This window comes from Pteropus alecto, unplaced genomic scaffold (genome assembly GCF_000325575.1).
Source record: "Pteropus alecto unplaced genomic scaffold, ASM32557v1 scaffold46, whole genome shotgun sequence".
NCBI classification, from domain to species: domain Eukaryota; kingdom Metazoa; phylum Chordata; class Mammalia; order Chiroptera; family Pteropodidae; genus Pteropus; species Pteropus alecto.
This window is the reverse complement of record NW_006439231.1, coordinates 1,040,125-1,060,305: the sequence shown is the minus strand read 5'-3', so window position 1 is coordinate 1,060,305 and position 20,181 is coordinate 1,040,125. Positions and strand designations below refer to the sequence as shown.

Here is a 20,181-nt window from a genome sequence, read left to right as displayed (position 1 = left end):
TTGCAAACTAAAAGCCTGGCAACTAGATCCTGCCCAAGACTTGTTTTGGGTCATTTGCATAGTATTTCAAATTTCTGACTTAATTGCCAAATATATAATGTATTTTAAAAAATTAGAAGATTTGGCACCAAGGTCCACATTCCCTCATGGCTCTAGATAAATGGAGCTGAGCAGGTGTTGCCTAATTATATAAGAAGGACTATGTGCTCTAGTCTTGCCACAGTTAACATCCTGCTTCTCTCGTTTATTACTTCAGTAGCCACTATAAGCATTTGAGTTTGCCATTTCTATTTTAAGTCTTTCACTGTAAATAGGATATCTGAAGCAAAAAATTGGTTCCCTTCTTAGAGTTTAGATGAATTAAAATTAAGCAGTTTTCAAACATTATTTTAACTATAAATCCTGTTAAAGTCTCTAAAGGACCCTGTTAAGTACTCCAGCCTAATAGCCATAAAGTAGTATCAGAATTGGAATTTCAAAAAATACACGTTGGCAATTTTTAAAAGTTAGATATAATAATAAAGCTAGTAATAAGTTCATTCGAAAAGAACAGTGATACACTTGATACTACACCAGTTTTTGAAGCTAATGCGAAGATTCCAGTGGATTCTAATGAAAATCATTTGATACATGAATTCAGTATAAACAACAAATAATTCCAGAACCCCTTAGGCTATAAATATATCTTTCGGAATTCACACACACACACACACACACACACACGCGCGCGCGTTTAATGTATTTTTCTGTTTAATATATAGATGTTTAATTTCCATATTTTAGCTATTCATATTCAATAAAAAAGCCTGAAAAAGTTTCTTGTTTAGTCAGAAGAAACTATTTTATAAACACGAGCCATCTTTCCTTCCTATTCCCTGCACAATATAATAAAACCCAAACTTTTCTTTTTAAATTGATTTTCACCATTTGTTTCAGATATTAAACTATCCATTTATTCAAATATCAAATATTTATTGAACACCTACAATGGTATGTATGGAATTGCATATAACCACTCTTATTTGTGTACCCCTGAGCAATATAAGTTTTGTCTATTTTGGAACTTCATATAAAGGGGATCATTTTGAACGTCTTCTGTGTCTTGCTTCTTTTGAATGAAATTGTATTTATGAGATTTATTAATATCAGTGCATGTAGCTGTTCAATAATTTTCATTTCTGGTGTCCTCTATTGTAACAGTACACCATAATTTAGCTATTTTACAGTTTTGAACAGTTGCCAATAATGAGTCTATGAGCATTCTTATGTACATCTGCTACACATGTAGTAGTTTCTACGGTGCATTTATCTAGGAGAGGGAATGTAGGGTTAACTTTATTAGATAATGCCAAACTGTTTTCCAAAGTGGATGTACCAATTTATTCTCCCATCCTGGCTATGTATCAAAGTCCTTATAGTTTCACATCCTTAATGTGCAAGAAAAAGTTAACATAGCAGGACCTTTAGCCTGCTTCCAGGGCTAGCCCTTCGCTGGCGTCTGTGAATTTGGCCTTTGAAATGTTTCCATACTAATAAATTCCACTCTTCTATTTCCTTTTTCCCTAGTTTCCTGAAATAAAAACTCATTAATTTTTTAGGTTTTATTTTCTAAAATACCCATATAAAACTTTAACTGATTTTAAACAGCACCCTAAATTTTGATATTGAACTTCATTATTTTCTGATTTTAATTATGATTTTTGACTTACAGGTTAATGTGAAGTATAGAAATTTTGTAGTTATCTTTAGTGTTGACTTCTAGTTTAAATGCATTATGAATAGACAACGCAATCTATATGATTCCACTCTTTCATATTTGAGGATTTTTTGGGTCAATTTTACAAATGTTCTTTTCAAGAACACATTCTCTATAGTTTTAGACAAAACATTCTTTATATATGCTTTAATTTAAATAATCATGTTGATGAGATCTATATCTATTCTGATTTTTTTGTCTGCTTGTTCTGATTACTAAAAGCAGCATTTAAAATATCTCCCAGTATAACTGTAAGTTTGTCTATTCTTCTTGTATATAAGTACCTGAATAGTGCTTATATGTAAGAATAACATATTGAATGTTTATTTTGCACCACATGTTCTTTTAGTGTTTTACTTGTACTAACTCATTTAATCCTCATAAAAATTCTATTAGATAAATTCTATCATTATTCCCATTTTTACAGAGAGAAAAACTTAAGCACAGGGAAATAAAGTAACATAAATAGTGGAGGCAATATTCAACACAGGCAGTCTGGTCTTAGCATCTATACTCAACCACTATGCTATACTGCATGTAGATTAAGAAAATCAAGTCACTCTACATTGATTTACAGAGGAAGAAAAAAAAAAAAATCAGTTCCCCGACCTTACTCTTTTCTATCCCAATTTCCACTCCCCAAGGACAACCACTCTCAATTCTTCTAGTTATTTCTTCTATTATTTACTCCCTTACTTCTAGATAATGTTTATACTTTTATTTCTTGGTTTTAAGCTTTACATATTACCTATTAACTTCCTACGAAGAAAGATGAATGATCTTTCTGCAGTACAAATCTGGTCAAATCATTCTCCTGCTATAAAAACTCCAATGGTTTCCTATTTTCCTTATGATAAAGTCTACATTCTAACATTAATCACAGGGCTGTTCATAATCTAATCTCTGCTTTGTTCTCTAGTCTCACCTTTTGTCACCCCTGCACTAAACTCCATGTTTCAGGTATACTAAAGGTTTTTAGTTCTCCAAATGTGTCAGGTTCTCTTCGCCTGGTAGATATTTTTCTGGCATATTCCTCTCCCCCAATACATTATGCCTGAATAATTCCTACTGGTCCTCGGGTCTCTGCTTATAAATTACTTTCTCCCCATGATGTTTCCCCTGATACCCCTAAACTTTCCCAAAACAGTGTTGGATCATTTTTATGGCATCTATAATACCCTGCACTCAATCTATTAACGCTTATTACAGTGTATTTTCACTATTTGTCTATTTTTTTCCTAGGAGACTGTAGATTCTTTACAGCAGGGCCAGTGCCTTATTTACTATTGTATCCCAGTGATTAACAGGGCTTGGCATATTATGGACACACAAAAACAATTTGCTGAATTAATGAAAGAAATAAATTGGCACACAAGAACAAGAACAATACTTTTATGCTCTACTAAGCAGAGGACCTGAATTATTCTTACTAGGTTCACAGTCACAAGAACTACATTTAAAAATATGTTTTTCATCTCAGACTTGTCCTCATGAAATATTTTTAAGATTACTTAAGCAAATAATGAATAGCCATGGCATAAATGTGGTTATGAATGAAGAACATACAGACAAAGGAATAAAAATTAAGATATTTGAACCAAGGTTTACCAAAGAATCATACAATCTCAGACAAATTCTTGTTACCTAAATCACCTTTCAAAATTGAAAACGCCTTTTCAGTATTTGGCCACCAAGAGGAAGGGTACTAATTAAGTGCCTACTTTGTACTAGGTATGTCAGGTATTCTGCAACTGACACTTAGATCCTATGAAGTCCATATTGTTAGTAAGTAGTAGTGATGGAAATTAAAGAGCCTAAAATATAACTTCAAGTCCAGCATGTTATTTTAAAACTGACTCTATTAAGTGGACACCAACATATCAGTGATTGTATCCAGTAAAAAAAAAATTATCAAGGCCACCTACTCTACTTTTAGAGAGCCCTATTTATTAAAGATGCTCTCTTTTATGAAGGTTCAATATCTCCCTATAGTTTTCACCTACTAGTCCTAATTTTACCTCCTTGGGGCCAGAGGGAACTCGTCTAATCCCTCTTCGATGTGACAGCCCTCCAAACATTTGAAGATGGTATTCAGGTTCCAGAGTCTTCTTTCTCCAGGCTAAACATCTCCAGTTCCTTAAACAATTCCAAAAGGACATCATTTTGAGTCCCCCTCAACACTCTGATCACTTTCTTCTGGATGTATTTCAATTATCTTTGTCATGCATTCATAAATGTATTAAAATATCTATTTCAAGCCAGGCACTAGCACTCTGTGGGTATCACAACAGCAACACCTCATGTGGATACCATGAGGTTCAAATTAAATAAGATAAAATATATAAAATATTTAGCAGAATCTTTGTGACATGTTATTGGAAAGAGAGATAAATAATTCATTATTAAGTACTACATACAGAAGTATCAGAAACTACGGGAACCTGAAATACAGAAGAGGAAATAATTATCTCTGTCAGTGGAGATCATGGAAAGCTTCAAAAATGAGGTTCATCCAAATAAAATTCTGAAGACTTGAAAGGTATTAAAAAATAACCAAAAAGGAAAAATACACTATGCTAGAAAAAAGAAAAGCATGAAAAAGAATGGCATATAAGAGAAACATAGTATATACATAGGACTTCCACCTTTGACCATGGTGAAATAACAGAGACCAGGTTTATATGTCTCCTACCTTAAGCAACTGAAAACTGGAAAATATAAGTGCATAAACAGACTTCAGACACTAGACAATAGGCAACTCAGGACAGTAATCTCAGAGAAGAAAAACAAGTAAGGTGAGCTTTATGACTGCCTTAGCTGCTGTTTGGAGAGGTTCCAGGCTGCAGTGCAAGAAGGGAAACCCAAAGAAAGCCTGGTGGTCTCCTGAATTAAAAAAATAGGGCTGTGAATTCAAGGAAGCTAGAATTTGCGAGCACAGAGATGAATACACAGAGTGTCAGAGACCTGGAGAAGGTTCTCCTTGAGTCATCCATCAGTTAAATAAGATCAGCACATACACTCAGGAAACAACCTCAAGCTGGGGAAAGAACCACCTGAATAATACCACTCAAAAAGGTATTATATCAATAGTGGGGAAAAATTAGTCCTACATTTAAGTCTCCAAGTAACTTAATTTAGTCTCTGAACAAAATTCAAGAATAAATTCAAAATTATCCAGCACCCAAAAAAGTAAAATTCACAATGTCTGGCATACATTAAAAATTACCAGGTACTCAAAAGAGCAGGAAATTCATTATTATTCTATAATGACTACAAAAATTCATTTTATTATTCTATAATTAATAGAAAAATCAACAAGAGAACAGAATTAAAAGCGACAGAATTTTTGGATAAAGACAGTAAAACAATTATAAATATAATCCATAAGCTCAAGAAAGTAGAAGAAAGCATGAGCAGCAAAATGCCTAGAGATGAAAACTACAAAATCTAAGATGAAAAATATACTGGATGGAATTAAAAATAGGTTCAACACTGCAGAAGTGAACTTGAAGATATAGCAATAGACACTTTCTAAAATGAAAACAAATGGAAAAAAAAAAGACTGGAAAAAAAAAGAGCATAAGTGAGCTGTGAGACAACTTGGTAGAATATAGGTGGAATTACAGTCCCTTGAAGAGACTAGAGAAAGGGGGAAAGAAAAATATATTTGAAGAACTAATGGCTAAAATTTTTCCAAGAATACAAAAACTTCACAGACCACAATGTAGAGAAACCCAAGAACAAAAAATATGAAAAAAGAAACACCAAAGCATAACACAATTGTTTAAAACTAGAGATGAAAAGAAGATACTAAAAGTAATGAGAGAAAATAGAGCAAATTACTTACAGAAGAAAGATAGGAATGACAGTTGACTTTTCCCCAGGAAGCAGTACAAATCAGAAAACAGTGGCACATTTTTAAAGTACTGTAAGAAAAAACTATCAACCTAAAATTCTATATTCAATTTCAAAAAAGAAAGTAAAGACTTCTCTAGACATACAAAAGCTGAAAAATACTCATACTGGCACACTTTCATTATAAGAAATGTTATTAAAGTAAATCTTGAAGCAAAAGAAAAATGATCCCAGGTAGAAATCTTAATTTACACAAAGAAATAGGGAATACCAGAACTGACAAAAGTATGGATAAATACAAAGCTTTTTTTATTTAAAAATGTCTTTTAAAGATAACTGACTATTTAAGCCAAAAAACAACAATATATTGTGGGTTTATAACACATGTGGAAGCAAAACATAAGAACAATAACTCCGATCATGGGATAGGAGAAATAGAGGTATATAGTCATGTGCTGCATAATGACATTTCCAGCAATTAAACTAGAAGCTGGTTCTTTGAGAAGATAATAAGTGTGATAAGCCCATAGCCAGAATGATCAGGAAAGAAGAGAGAAAAATTACCAATATCATGAATAAGCAAGGAAACATTTTACATCTTACAGACATTAAAAAGAATATTCAGAAACTATTACAAACAACTTTATGCCATTAAAGTCAACCACTAAGATAAATGAATATATTCTTGAACGACACAAACTACCAAAGGTCATTCAAGAAGAAATATATTAGCTGAATATCCCTTTATCTATTAGATATTGAATTTGTAGTTAAAAAGCTTTCCAACAAAGAAAACTCCAGAAACAGAGTCATTATGAATTCCATCAAAAATTTAGAAAAATAATACCAATTCTATGCAAACTTTCTAGAAACCTGAAATACTTCTCAGGTCATTCTGTGCAATCAGACGATATCAAGTACCAAAACCAGACAAGATCAATTAAAAAATACTCCACACCAATATGCCTCACATAGATGCAAAAATTCTTAACAGAATTTATATATAAATATATATGTAAAAATATATCAGGACCAAATGGACTCTGTCCCATAAAATGCAAGGGTGGTATAATACTCTAAAAGCCAGCATTGTAATTCACTACATTACAAAACTAAAGAAAAACTACATGATCACCTCAATGAATGCAGAGTAAGTATCTGACAACCTGATGTTCATTTTGATTAAAAAAAAAAAAAAAAAAACCCAACAAAACAAAACTTTAAGCAAACTAGTAACAGAAGTATACCTCTTCAACCTAATAAAGGGTATCTATGAAAAGCCTACTATGGAAGAATAAATGTTTTCTATTAAAAGTGAGGAAGTGATTGAGGTTGTCCACATTCACCACTTCCATTCAATATGTATTGAGGTTCCAGCCAGTATAGAAAGGTCAAGAAACAAAAAGCATCCAGGAAAAGAGGAAGTAAAACTTCTTTATTTTCAAATAATATGCTTGTAGAAAATCCTATGAAATTTACAAAAAAATTTACTAGAACTAATAAGTGAGTTTAGCAAGAGTGCAGGATAAGAAGCTAATATGCAAAAATCACTTATGCTCCAATTTAAAAGTAATGAATTCTTGGAAATTAAAAATTTTAAATTACCATTTATAAAATATGAATTATTTAGGGATAAATTTTATAACAGTTGTGCAAGATCTAGTAGAAAGTAAAAAAATAAGTTGACAGACATACACCATGTTAATGGATCTTAAAATTCAATATTGTTAAAATGTCAATACTCCTAAAATTGAACTATATATTCAACACAATCTTAAACAAAATTTTGGGAAGTTTTTTGTTTTAAAGAATCAACAAGCTGATTCTAAAATGTTGGTGGAAATTCAAAGGACCTAAAAGGGTTAAATCACCTTTGTAAAAGAGGACCAGAGTTGGAGGAATTATACTCTCAAACTCCAAGATTCGTGATAAAGTTACAGTGTAGTATTAGCGTAAAGAGAGACATATAGATAGATCACTGAAATAGAAGTTTCCAGAAATAAAGCCACATATATTTAGTCTATTAAATTCTGTCAGAGATACTCTCAAGGAATTCAGTGGGGATGGCTAATCTTCAACAAATGTGCTAAAACACTGGAGAACTATATGGAAAAAAATAAACCTTGGCCTTCACTGAACACCATATACAAAAATTAACTTGAAATGGATTACAGATCTAAGTTAAGAGTTAATACTTATGATATTTCAAGAAGATAACATCAGAGAAAATGTTAGTGTCCTGGAGTTTTGCAAACATTTTTTTTAAATAAGACAAAAAAATACGAATTATATATATAAAAAATGTGTCTCATCAGAGTTAAAATTTTTTCTCTACAAAAGACATTGTTATGAAAAGACATGCCACAAACTAGGAGAAAACATCTGTAATTATATATAACAAAGAACATGTATATAGAGTACATGAAGAACTCAGTAAAACAACCCAATGAAAAAAGAAAGGCAGAAGATTTCTAGAGATATTTTACCAAAGAAGGTAGATGGCAAATAGGCTCATGAGAAAAAAATGCTTATGATCATTATTCATTAGGGAAATGCAAATTAAAACAACAATGTAATACCACTATACACTCACTAGAAATGCCAAAACTTAAAATGACGGACCATACCAGATAATGAAGTGAACATATGGGACTCTAGAACGCTCATACACTACCAGTGGAAATGTAAAATAGTACAACCACTTTGAAAAAACACTAGCATTCCTTACAAAGTTAAAAATACACCTATCATACAACCCAGGCATTCATGTCTAGGTATTTATCCAAAAGTAAAGCATCTGTCTACCTTAAAACATGTATATAAATTCTCTGGAAGCCTTATTTGTAATAGCTAAAACCTAGAAACAACCCAAATGCCCATCAACAGTTAACAGTTAAATAAATTGTAGTACAGCCATATAATAGAATACACCTCACCAATAAAAAGGAACAAACTGCTAATATGACAACATAGATGAATCTCAAAATCATTATGTTGAGTGAAAGAAGCCAGATTCCTCCAAAAATGCACATGCTATATGAGTCCATCTCTATAAAATTCTAGAAAATTAAAACTATTCTACAATGATAAAAAGCATATCAGTGGTTTGTTGCCTGGAGAAATGTTAGCTAGAGAGAGGAGGGAGGGAGGGATTATCGGAGGCACAAAGAAAATGTCTGGGTGTGATGGATATGCTCATCACCTAAATTGTGGTGATGATATCATGAGTGTGTGAGTGTGTGAGTGTGTGTGTGTGTGTGTATGTACATATATATACATATATATCAAAACACATCAACTGTACACATTAAATACATACAGTTTACATCAATTATACTTCAATAAAATTGAAAAAATATGTATTTATGTTGGGAGAGAGTCCTTCATGGGTCTTTCACACACCTACATGTCTCTTTAGATATGTCTAGCGAGGTAGGTCCTGACTGCTCTTCACTAGATTTTTTCACAGGGTTGTGTTTGTACCACATAATCTTGAAGGATGAGGTGAGTCTTTCCAAGACAAGAGCAAGCATGATTACTGCTTGACATAAATGGTAGGTCCCCCGAATTCCATGTTCCTCAGTTGTGATGTAAAACCACTATGTAAAAGGATCCATCTTGGTCCAGGGCATCGCCCCCATTGGATGTAGGAGCATTATGCTGATGCCCATGCCACCTGCTATATAATAATGAAATCCTTTGTCTCTGAACCTAAGTCCCACATCTTCTGCCAGTATCCACTAAACAATAGCCTAGCATTTATTTTATAAGTAGGGTAAAATCAAAACTTTGACAATATATGAAGTCTGACAAGGCTGAAAAATAAGATGTTGATGGTAAACTGATGAGGAGTAACAGGGAGGCTAAAAAGAAAGATATGGCAATAACTTATGAAAAATAATACCTAGAAACTATAAAGCTCTTAGGCACTGTTCTTTATGATTAATTTGCAATCTGTTCACATTTTTCTCATTAAATATTTCTTAAATGAATGAACGTATGAAAAAAAAAAAGATTAGACTTAAGAGGTTAAGCAACCTGATTAAATCACGCTCATAAATGGTGAAGGATGATTTATATCAAAGTTTATATGCAGAGTCATAATGTTATACTGTATTCAAAAGAATGTTTAAATGCATATTATATAGTTTGGCCTCACCAATGTAGATGATAGGGAGCCATTTAAGAATTTTAAACTGAGAAGCCATGGGCTCTGAGATAAATTTCAAAAATAACACTTTGAATAAAGTATGGAATATGGATTAGAGATAAGAGTAGCCTAAAGTGATCATGTAAGAGAATATTATCCTAGCTCAACGAGAGATGCCAAATGAAGTTGGAATTAAGAGTTGTTTAGAAAGAACTGCTAGGATTAAAAAAAATTAACTGAATTTTGAGGATGACAGACACGGAAAAAAAATCTAAGATGACACCAACATTTCTAGCTTAGGTTACTGAGAAGGTGTGATAGCATTTAATTAAGCTTGGGAATGGGAAGAAAAAAGGATCCAACGTTGCTGACCGCTACTTTGTGCCAAAAAATATTTTATATTTTTTTCATAAAATCTTTAAGACTAGTATTCTTAAGGTACCAGATATTATTATTCTCATTTATACATGAGAAATATGAGGAGCAGAAAAATTTAATAACTAGTTTCAGTTTATGTAAATGTCAGGATTGGGATGTGAACATTCTCCTCTATCTCTAGAGACTATGTTCATTCCACTGTACTACAATATTTCTCTAAGAAGTAGATATTCACTGAGCATCTCATCTGGATTAAATGTACCTTGTATGCATTTAAAAACAAGTCTTGAGATTTTAAGGAAAAAGCTGAAGGAATAAACTAGTATCACTAGCATATAGAAATAGTTAAAGTCATGGAAATGGATGATCTGAACTAAGAGAAAAATACTAAAGCTAGAATTTGGCATTTATGCAGGCAAATCAAGAGCAATCTAAGAAAAAGTCTGAGGAGGAAGAGTCAAAAAAGCAGAAGCAAATCCAAAAGGGGCTGTTATCCCAAAAGCATTTCCTCTAGTATCCACTAAAATAAATCCAGGTTTTTATACAATGATTGTATTACATCCAGAGACCTAAGAATGCTTTGATTCTGCTTTGATATTTGCCCTTTCTTTATAGAGTGATGTCTACACAGGAACTTATATGCAAGGAATACATAAAAAGAGATAACAAACTACGATTTTATTATTATCTGAATCAGCCCTAATTACTTCCAATGGAGAGTTGTTAAAAGGAGAGTTAGAAAATCAAGGGTGGAGTCCTAAATTGAGATTTACTCATTTCTTCAGATAAAAATTGGGATCAATAAGCAAAGAAAGAAATGGCCAGATCTACGGAAATGGCTCAGGTATAACAGATTCAACAATCTGTAGGCAATAAAGATGTAAAAATAGAGATGTGGCACAGAATGCTGTTAGAAGTGCCCCCTCACACACAAAAATCTTTAGATTCTGAGAACTATTTCAGATTTATTAACCAGAAAATTTGAGGTGACTTAAGACTGAGCAGTAATAAGGAAAAAGTGGAATACATTCAGAAAGATACTTTGTTCCACTAGGTATTGAAATTGCTCTAAAAATATTTCCTACTTAAATATATATGTAAAAATTAGAACTTGGTTAATATGCAGATTTGCAGATTTTAGAGAGTTTTAGTTTAGTAGGAAAGTCTAATTATTTACAATTACAACCTCAGTTATTCATATCTGAGAAAAACCTGTATACCTAATAAATAGTAACCAGATTTCAATTATAGTATCTAAGAAATAAACAACATTTAAAGTACCGACTTTACAAATATCAATATATAAAAATGTCAGAAACTCACACTTCCTCTTAAACTTTCAGGTAAAAATAAATTTATGTATATCTGGTCTGCTAAAAAGATGCTCTAATTCCAGAGAAAAGAGAAACTTTTCTATTTTCCTCTTCTTCCAGTTGTCAGAATTTTCCAGATGTAAGACTGTCTTACTACAATTTCCTCATATCAGACTCCAGCAGAGGAGAATATTACACCTTGCCCTGATACTGATTTTGCCTCAGGATGTAATGTGCAAGTACCTTAATATTAATATCTCTGAATTTAAGCACCATATGCACCTTTTTCAGACTTTTCTGTCCTCTCTTTTGATTCTTCTTCTTTTGGTTCCTGCCAACTCACTTAACTGCCTACTACCTAGGGTTCAAGACCACAAGTCAATCTGAACCCACTGTCTTGTTCTAGTCATTGAATAATCATTTCATGAGAATCTTCTAATTATTAGACAATGTGCCATGGTCCTGAACTTTGAGAAACTCATACTCTGACAGAGCGACATATATATAAAAAAATACTACCTGATAAGTAGTTTACTAGCAACAAGGATAATGTGCTTTAGACTGAGAAGGTTTAGAAGTAACTGAAGTGAGATATCAGAGTAGACATTCGAGTGAATCTTAAAAGTAGAAGGTACTTTTGAGGTACAAAAAGGAGCTCTAGGACAAGACATTTGAGGTGTAAAAGTATAAACTACGTTTGGTATGGAAACAGTCTAGTATGGCCAGTGTATTCAAAGGAAAAGGTATGTTGGGGTTAACAAATGTTGGTGGGAAAACTGGATAGCTGCATGCAAAATAAAAGATGAAATAGGACCTTTATCTTATACCACACATAAAATCAATTCAAAATGGGTTAAGGACTTAAATGTAACATCTGAAGCTATAAAACTCCTAGAAGAAAACATAGGGGGAAAGCTTCTTAATGTTGGTTTTGGCAAGGATTTCCTGGATATGACACCAAAAGCACAGGCGATTAAAGCCAAAACAGACAAGTGGGACTACTTTAAACTAAAAAGCTTCTGTGTGGCAAAAGAAACAATCGATGAAGTAAAAAGGCAATCTACATAATGGGAGAAAATATATGCAAACCATACATCTGATAAGGGGTTAATATCCAAAATATATAAGGAACTACAATTCAATAGCAAAAACAATCAAACAATAAATTCCCCCAAAACCAAAAAATACCAAATAACATGATTAAAAAATGAGCACTGGCTAGAATAGACAGTTCTCTAAAGATGACATACAAACAGCCAAAAGAAATATTAAAAGGTGCTCAACATGACTAATCGTCAGAGAAATACAAAACCACAATGAGATATCACCACGTCTCTTAAGATGGCCATTATAAAACAAAAACCACAGAAAATAACAAGTGCTTGTGAGGATCTGGATAAATTGGAATCTTTAAGCACTACTGGTAATGTAAAATGGTCCAAATGCAATGGAAACCAATATGGATGCTCTTCAAAAAATTAAAAATAGAACTACCTTATGATCCAACAATACCTGATTATATGTGAACTTCCATATATACCATATCTAATCTGCTATATTCTGTAATTTACAGTCAAGCAAACTGCAGACTATTTACAGCATTGCAAATAGAAAACTTAATCTCTAGTTTAATGAAAATGTTCATTAATCAGCAATTACAGAGTTGGAGGGATATAAAAGTTTCACAGGGATTTTAATTAAACAATGAATAAAATTAGCAGTACTATCTCAAGGAGTTGCCATTTGTTATCCCAAGAATATGATTAAAAAGTCATTAAGAACACCAAACTCAAAGTGACTTCTGAAGTATATTTATAATCAGGAGACCATATGGTAATATAATTTCCACATAAGCAAAATTAACTTAGTCTTTTATCACTTTTCCTAAGTGTACGGCACAAAACAGATTTGAAATCAACATTATCAGCTCCTTCCAAAGTGCTCAAAATTGTTTCTACATCCCACAATAAAAAAATATAAAGAGAATCCAAAAATACATAATGAGCCTATATTTCCAAATTCTAACCTACATAAAATCTATTTTCCATAAGTATGAAAGGAAACCTAACAACTTTTAAACTGAGGTTATACTGCTGTACATACAAATAACTATTAAAAAAAATTCCTTAGAAGTGATAGCAACATATGTGTTTTTAATTTTTCTTTAATTTTGAAAAAAGTATTTTGATTTCATGAAAAAGTATGGTAAACAATGTCCTACTAAATTCCATTCAAATCACAGCTCTATCACACAATACTTCTCTAGTACAAACATGCAATGTTGTTAATGAGGTTACACTGAAGTAAACACATTCTCTAGATGCTACTGTACAACTAAAGTGAAATGAATTGTTTTTCATGAGACCCCGGTACTACCAAGAACATAAATATCTACTCCTGTCCAAAACCAAGTATATTTTGTAGTGGATAGCAAAATCATTCTTAGTTGTATCACCTAAAGCAACTGAGATTTAAATATCATTTTAGCTTTCAGACTACATACAGTTTTTAAAAAACACAGAAACCCTAATTTTAACTCGAGAGAAACTTTTAGGATATATTTACAAAATTCTGCATGGACCTAATGGTATCTCTTCGAAGAGACTAGACCATTATTTGAAAACAAAAAATGAGAACATAAGTTTCAGTTTCCATAAGGTTCTCACCTGTATAATGCATCATCGATCTCCACGTACTCTGTTGACATGATGGGCAAATTTGTATTTGTACTAAAAAATAAAACATAATTTTAAAGAGTAAGTATGATTGTTCAATATTCACATCCTGCAATGGAACATTCAATTATACATGGGATCAGATTCACTAGTTACTAAAAGAAGTTTTACAAACCAGATATATATTTTATTATCCATCACTTTACTTGGATTTTAAAAATAGGTCAAAATTAAATCCACTGATTGTCTACTCTTTGTGTACTATAAAATTATAGCCCATGGTTGTTTTACTCTTAGGTGTTGTTTTATCATTGCTACATATATTCTGGTGGATCTATATTTATCTAGGAAGATTTATATCTTCCTAGATAATCTTCAGTTTATGGAATTTACCATATATACCAATAATATCTAAACTTACTACTCCATGTTTGATCTCTCCTCTGACCTCCAGATTTTACACATCTGCCAGCACAGTACCTCTGTACCATCAGTATCACAAATATAGCAAGCTCAAAACAGAATTTAATTCCCCCTGCACGATCTATTCTTTCCCAGACTTTTCCAATTTTGTTTCTGTCACTACCATTTACTTGCTCAGACCAAAAAAATCTAGAAATCCTCTTAATTTATTCCCTCATTTTCTCCATCTGTGAGTCTTGTTAGCTCTTCCTTCAAAAGAGATATAAAATCTGATCACATCTCACTATTTTAATCAGTATAATCTAAGGCCACACCACCATCAGTTTTCATCTTAACTACTTCAAAGGCCCCCTAAGTAGCCTCTTCATTTCTATTATTGCCCTTCCCCTTCAGTTTACTCTCCATATAACAGCCTAAATCTTTTAGAATATAGTCAGACATTACTCTCTGACTTAGAATTACCCTTCGGTTCTATGAATAAAATTCAACTACCTTTCCATGCTTAAAAGGGCCTATGTGTTCTGTCTCTCAATTACCTCTCCAATCTCAACTCCCACCACTTTCCCTCTTGCTCACTATCTTCAGCCACAATGGCCGACTTGCTGTTGCTCAAAAAGCCAAACTTGCTATCACTTTAGTTTTTATACTTGCTATTCCTTCTGCTTGGATTGTTCTTCCTTCAAATCTCTGAATAGATGACTCCTATCACTTAAGCCTCTATTAAAAGTCACTCACAAATATTACATAGACCATTCCTGATCACCCTATCAATGAAATAGCTCCTCTTCTTCTTAGGTCACCACCTAACTCCTTAACCTGCTGTATTTTCTTTAAATCACTTACCATTGTTTACTGTCTGCTTTCCCCTGTAGAATGTATGATCTGTTATTAGCTCAGCACTATATCCCAAATACCTAAAACAGTACCTAGCATCTAATAATGAGTTAACACTGTGCCCACATTGTTTTGAATGCTTTAGATGTACTCAGTCAACCCTTACTACTTCATGAAATACGTGCTATTACCATCTCCACTGAACAAAGGAGGAAAAAAAAAATGAGGCTGACATATGTTAACTTTTAAACAACCTGCCTAAAGAGCGAGCAGGTAAATGGAGAGCCAGAATCTGAACCTAAGCAATTTAGCTCTTGACAGCCACCATACTGCCTTTTGCCTCTTATAGTAGGCACAATGAAATTACTCGAAAAATATCTGTTGAATTTTAAAAATTAAAAAGTTAAATACACTTGAGTGACAAGAAATACCTATAGTGATATATCATTTACTGCAGCCTGTCCCAATTTTTTCACAGCATGGCATACAAAGAAAAATGATAATAGTATAAACACTGAGAAACAGAGATGGTTCCCTGGCAGAGGGAACCAGCCTGACGCATTTGGGCCTGAGCCATCCTGACAGCTAAGATCAATATCATCTGAGTAAAAGTATAATCCATTCCAGGTTCTGAGAAGCTCTAATTACCAATTACAGGATTCTAAAAGCAATATGATAGCATGAAATTCAGTTTTAGAATCCATTTCTAGGCCTGGTATTGATACATAAGCCAAAGGATTTATAAATATAGTTAATAAAAATGTTATCATTTATCTTACCAAACACTGACTAGTACTATCAAATGACATAAGCTTCTAGCTAATTAAATGGATAACTACTGGAAATATTCCTGATTGTAATTACAAAAGCAAATCAGGAGATAGCTGTGTTTAAGAGATCAACTATCTAACAAAACATACACATACACTATAATACCTTTTTGGCATTGTAAGATGAAAATGTGAAAATGAACAAAATCTCGTATTGCAGTTTTCTTATCTCTAGTATACTTTCACTAGCTGTCTTTCTTACATGGAAGGCAAGAGTCTAGTGGGTAAAGCTAAGTAAAAATTAGAAAAGCTACATTCTAATCAGCTCTGTCACTTGATGTGACTAGCATTTTTTTCCAGAAATTTCTGCCTTACTAGAATGTTTCAAAAATTACTTTTGTAATAAAGTCTATATGGTAATCAAAAATGCTTTAAATAAGGGGAGTTTCTGTATGGCATAATATCCCAAGTGACTCTAGCAGTATTGCCAACAGCAGGGTAATACCATGGTGACAAAAGCATCCCTTTAGTCTGAAGCTGGTGAAAAAACTACAGGTTTATGAGTCTCACTTTAGTTCAAAACCATATATCCATCACTTCTATCTTTGGAATACTGTATTCAGGTAGTGGACAGGATATAACAATCCACTTTACTAAGTATGAGATGACTGAAACAGGAACTACACAAACATTCCCCACCCCCACCCCAATTTTGCAGGAATGGAAAAAACGTGGAGAGCCTCAACACCAACTGGGAAATAACAATGGGTAACTTGTGGCTTTTTTTCCTTTTTTTTTACAAAAGTCAACAGAGCTCCTCAGGGTGTCCTGCCTGCCACTGATTCAGTATTACGAAGTTCCCTCTGGTAATAGTTTTCAAAGAAGGATCTCAGTGGAAAATCACGCATAGTGAAATTCTTAGCTTTCATTTTACCGAAATGAGAGTAGAAGGTGTTAAGAGACGAGGTCTGGGAAGCTCACACTAAGCGGCCCCCGGCCAGAACTCTCCGCCAGAGCCCTCCCCTCCCCTTCCCACCTTTCCCGTTCAGTGACTGGGAGGAAGAAGAATGGCAGACCCCAACCGGAACTGAGAAAGCGCCGAAAGGAGTGAGAAGTATACTTTCTCAGTGAAGCCGGGAGCCGCAGAGGTCGGAACCCAGGCCGCCAAACCCGCCTCCCAGGACAGGTTCTGTCCGACCCCGCGGCCTCTCCTGCGCTCCCTGCTCGCCCGAGAGAAGCAGAAAGCCAGTGCCCAGGTCTGCCCGCCACCCCCCGCATCTTCGCGCCCACACTCGTCATCGCACCTGCCGGCTCCCCAGGAAGAGCAGGACGCCTCTTCCCCTCGAGGTGCGACCACCGGCTCGGATCCCTCCATTGCGTCCAGGGAAGCCGCCGCTGGCTACAGGGAGGCAGGGAAGGGGGCGGGATCACGGGGGTCAAGGGGCGGGCAGTGACGTCACCGGAGGGGGCGGGCCTGAGAAGCGCGCAGCCCGGCCGCTCTTTCCCGTCAACCCCAGGGCCATCCTGATTTCCGGTTTGGGTGTGGCCGTGGGGAGGGCTTAGCAGCAGGTGGCAGCAGTGAGCGGCACTGCTTTGACATGGATCCGGCAGACGTTAAGTGGAACCAAAATGGTAAAGTTACGCGTCACCTCTGGCTCTGCAGCCAAGCGCAGAGGATTACAGTGGCCAATAAAATGATGGGGCAGCATAGCAAAATTCTGCATAGCACAATAAGTAACCGAAGGCTAGTAATAGGTAGCTCCAGATTTCCAGTTTGGAATTCCATTTTTAAGACGTTACACGTTTAACAAATAAATTGGGGCATATACTGTATGTCAGGCACTGTCACATGTTTAATAGAATTATATGATTTTTAGAGCTATAAATGATCTGTTATCCAGTTTGCCCCCTTCATTTTATGGATGAGGGAAAGGAACTTCCAGTCAATGTTAGCGACTTGGTCAAGGTCAAAGAACTGGTTACAGAGCTAGTCACTGTCAAGTTAGATACCAGAACACGTCTAAGGACCCCTCATCTAATTCTTTCTATTGACTCCCCTTTCACCTTTCTTAGAAAACAAAAATTAGTGGGACGCAATCACATAGTTTGTCTTTCATTTTAAATAACAGTATATACTTGAAGAAACATCTGTAGGATTTTAAAAGTCGGCATATGCTTTATATTATATCATCTTTTGCTATGTATGATATTTTTTCTTAATTAGAACTTCTCTCTAATGTAGAGAGAGGGTCCAGACAAAACTGCTTTATCCTTTGTGCCTCTCCATTCCCTTTTCAAAATTGTCCATCTCCAAATACCTAGCAACTTCATGCTGTTCATCTATAGCATCATTTAGATTTCTCAATACAGTTGTGTACCTTTTCCACTTAACCACTAAAATGAAATTGTTCTATGACCCATTCTTTCAAAGTTCTGCTCTAGCATTAGGCTTATCCCCTGTCTTTTATTCTAAAGTCAATATATAAATATCTTGGCCTACCCCACAGATATTGCCAATTTCCCTATTTCCCTCCAGTTTCCCTTATTTCCTTCCTAAATATTGAATGCCTATTAAACTTTAGGACCTAACGACTAGACAATGATCAGGCAACAGAGGTACAGTGGTCCCTGATTTCATCAGTCTCATTATGGGAAGACAAAAAAAATGGAAAATAAATGACTATATAATTTCAGAGAGTAAATATAATGACGAAAATTTTAAAAAGGTAAAGAGAAAGAGACTTGGCGAGGAGGAGGGAGACAATTTTAGATAGTCACGGACGGCCTCTTTGGGAAGTGACTTTCGAGTCAAAATCTAAATGATGTGAGCCCTGCTAGATATTCTAGCAGAAGAGTAGTCTAGACAAGGAAATGCAAGTGTGAACTTCTTAATTTTCTTTTTTAGCATTTCACTTTCTGGTGTATATTTGTCTGTATGTTGCTACTCTACCTATAAAAGAGACTGGGCTTTTCCTGGAGAAAGATTCGAAGTGTGAGGGGGAATTTGATGTAAGAGAGATTCTCCCTTGCTGGTTTTGAAGAAGGAAAGGACCACATGGCAACAAATGGGAATGGCTTCTAGGAGCTGAGAGTGACCTCCAGCTAACAGCCAACAAGAAAATAAGGACTTTGGCCTACAGCTACAAGGAACTAAATTTGGTCAACAAACTATATGAGCATGGAAGAAGCTCTAGATCAGAACATAGTCGATACTTTGTTTTCAACCTAGAGAGGCCCTGGGTAGAGAACTTGTGAGTATTATTTATTCACACATAGAGATGTAAAGAATTTTATAGGGCTTTACATATTTCATTTCTCTTAGCATATATAAGTAACTATATAAAATTGTAAATACATAAAATATGTATTATACATGTATTCACACATGTATATATATTTCCTTGAATAGAAGTAGAGGTCCTGCTGTGTCACTCTTTAGGAACAATGATGATATTATATTAATTTCATTTTTTCCCCAAGAGAAGGAAAAATGTTACATTGGCAATGTCCCAAAGCCTCTCAGCCTGAAGCCAGGTTCTTTTAGAAGACCAAAGGAAGAAATTTGGATTTTGTTTCTAGTGTGGTGGAGAGTCACTATGGATTAAGCAAAGTAGTGACATTTTAATTATATTTTTAAGAGAGCATTGTGATTGCTTCCTGGAGAATAGGAGAGCAAGAAAAATTTACTGAAATTTTTGTGGCTCTAATCAGGTTGAGAGAGGCAATGATGGATTATACTAGATTAATGGCAATGGAAATAGATGACAAATTTGTACAATATTTTGCAGATTGAATCAACTGGGCTTGTTGGATTAGATGTAAGACACTAGGGAGTGATATTAAGGATGAATCCTGAGTTTTGGCTTGAACAAACAGCACTTAGGGGATTATATAAGAGCATGATTTATTGGGAATCATTTTAGGGTGTACATGCTAACAAGTGGAAGAATTTCCATAGACTAGCTTCTGTACATTTTATACCCTACTTTCCCTCCACTACACACATTGTTCTGATGCTATATGTCTA

The 20,181-nt window shown here is 34.3% G+C and overlaps 1 protein-coding gene across 4 annotated transcripts in view; it reads right to left on the bottom strand.

The window, feature by feature from the left end:
* Positions 1-17,614, bottom strand: part of UBA6 (ubiquitin like modifier activating enzyme 6) — a 77,272-nt gene extending 59,658 nt beyond the window's left edge. For 2 of the 4 annotated variants that reach the window (XM_006916516.3, XM_025050041.1), the window contains exons 1-2: positions 17,459-17,614; positions 14,119-14,181 (exon numbers count right to left, since the gene is read on the bottom strand). In XM_006916516.3, the coding sequence (XP_006916578.1) occupies positions 14,119-14,181; positions 17,459-17,529 (134 nt within the window). In that variant the 5' untranslated portion in view covers positions 17,530-17,614. Of the gene's footprint in view, positions 1-3,774; positions 3,893-14,118; positions 14,184-17,458 lie in introns of those variants that run through there. The other 2 variants (XM_025050042.1, XM_025050040.1) reach the window with 2 other exon arrangements.
* Between the last annotated feature and the right edge of the window lie 2,567 nt (positions 17,615-20,181).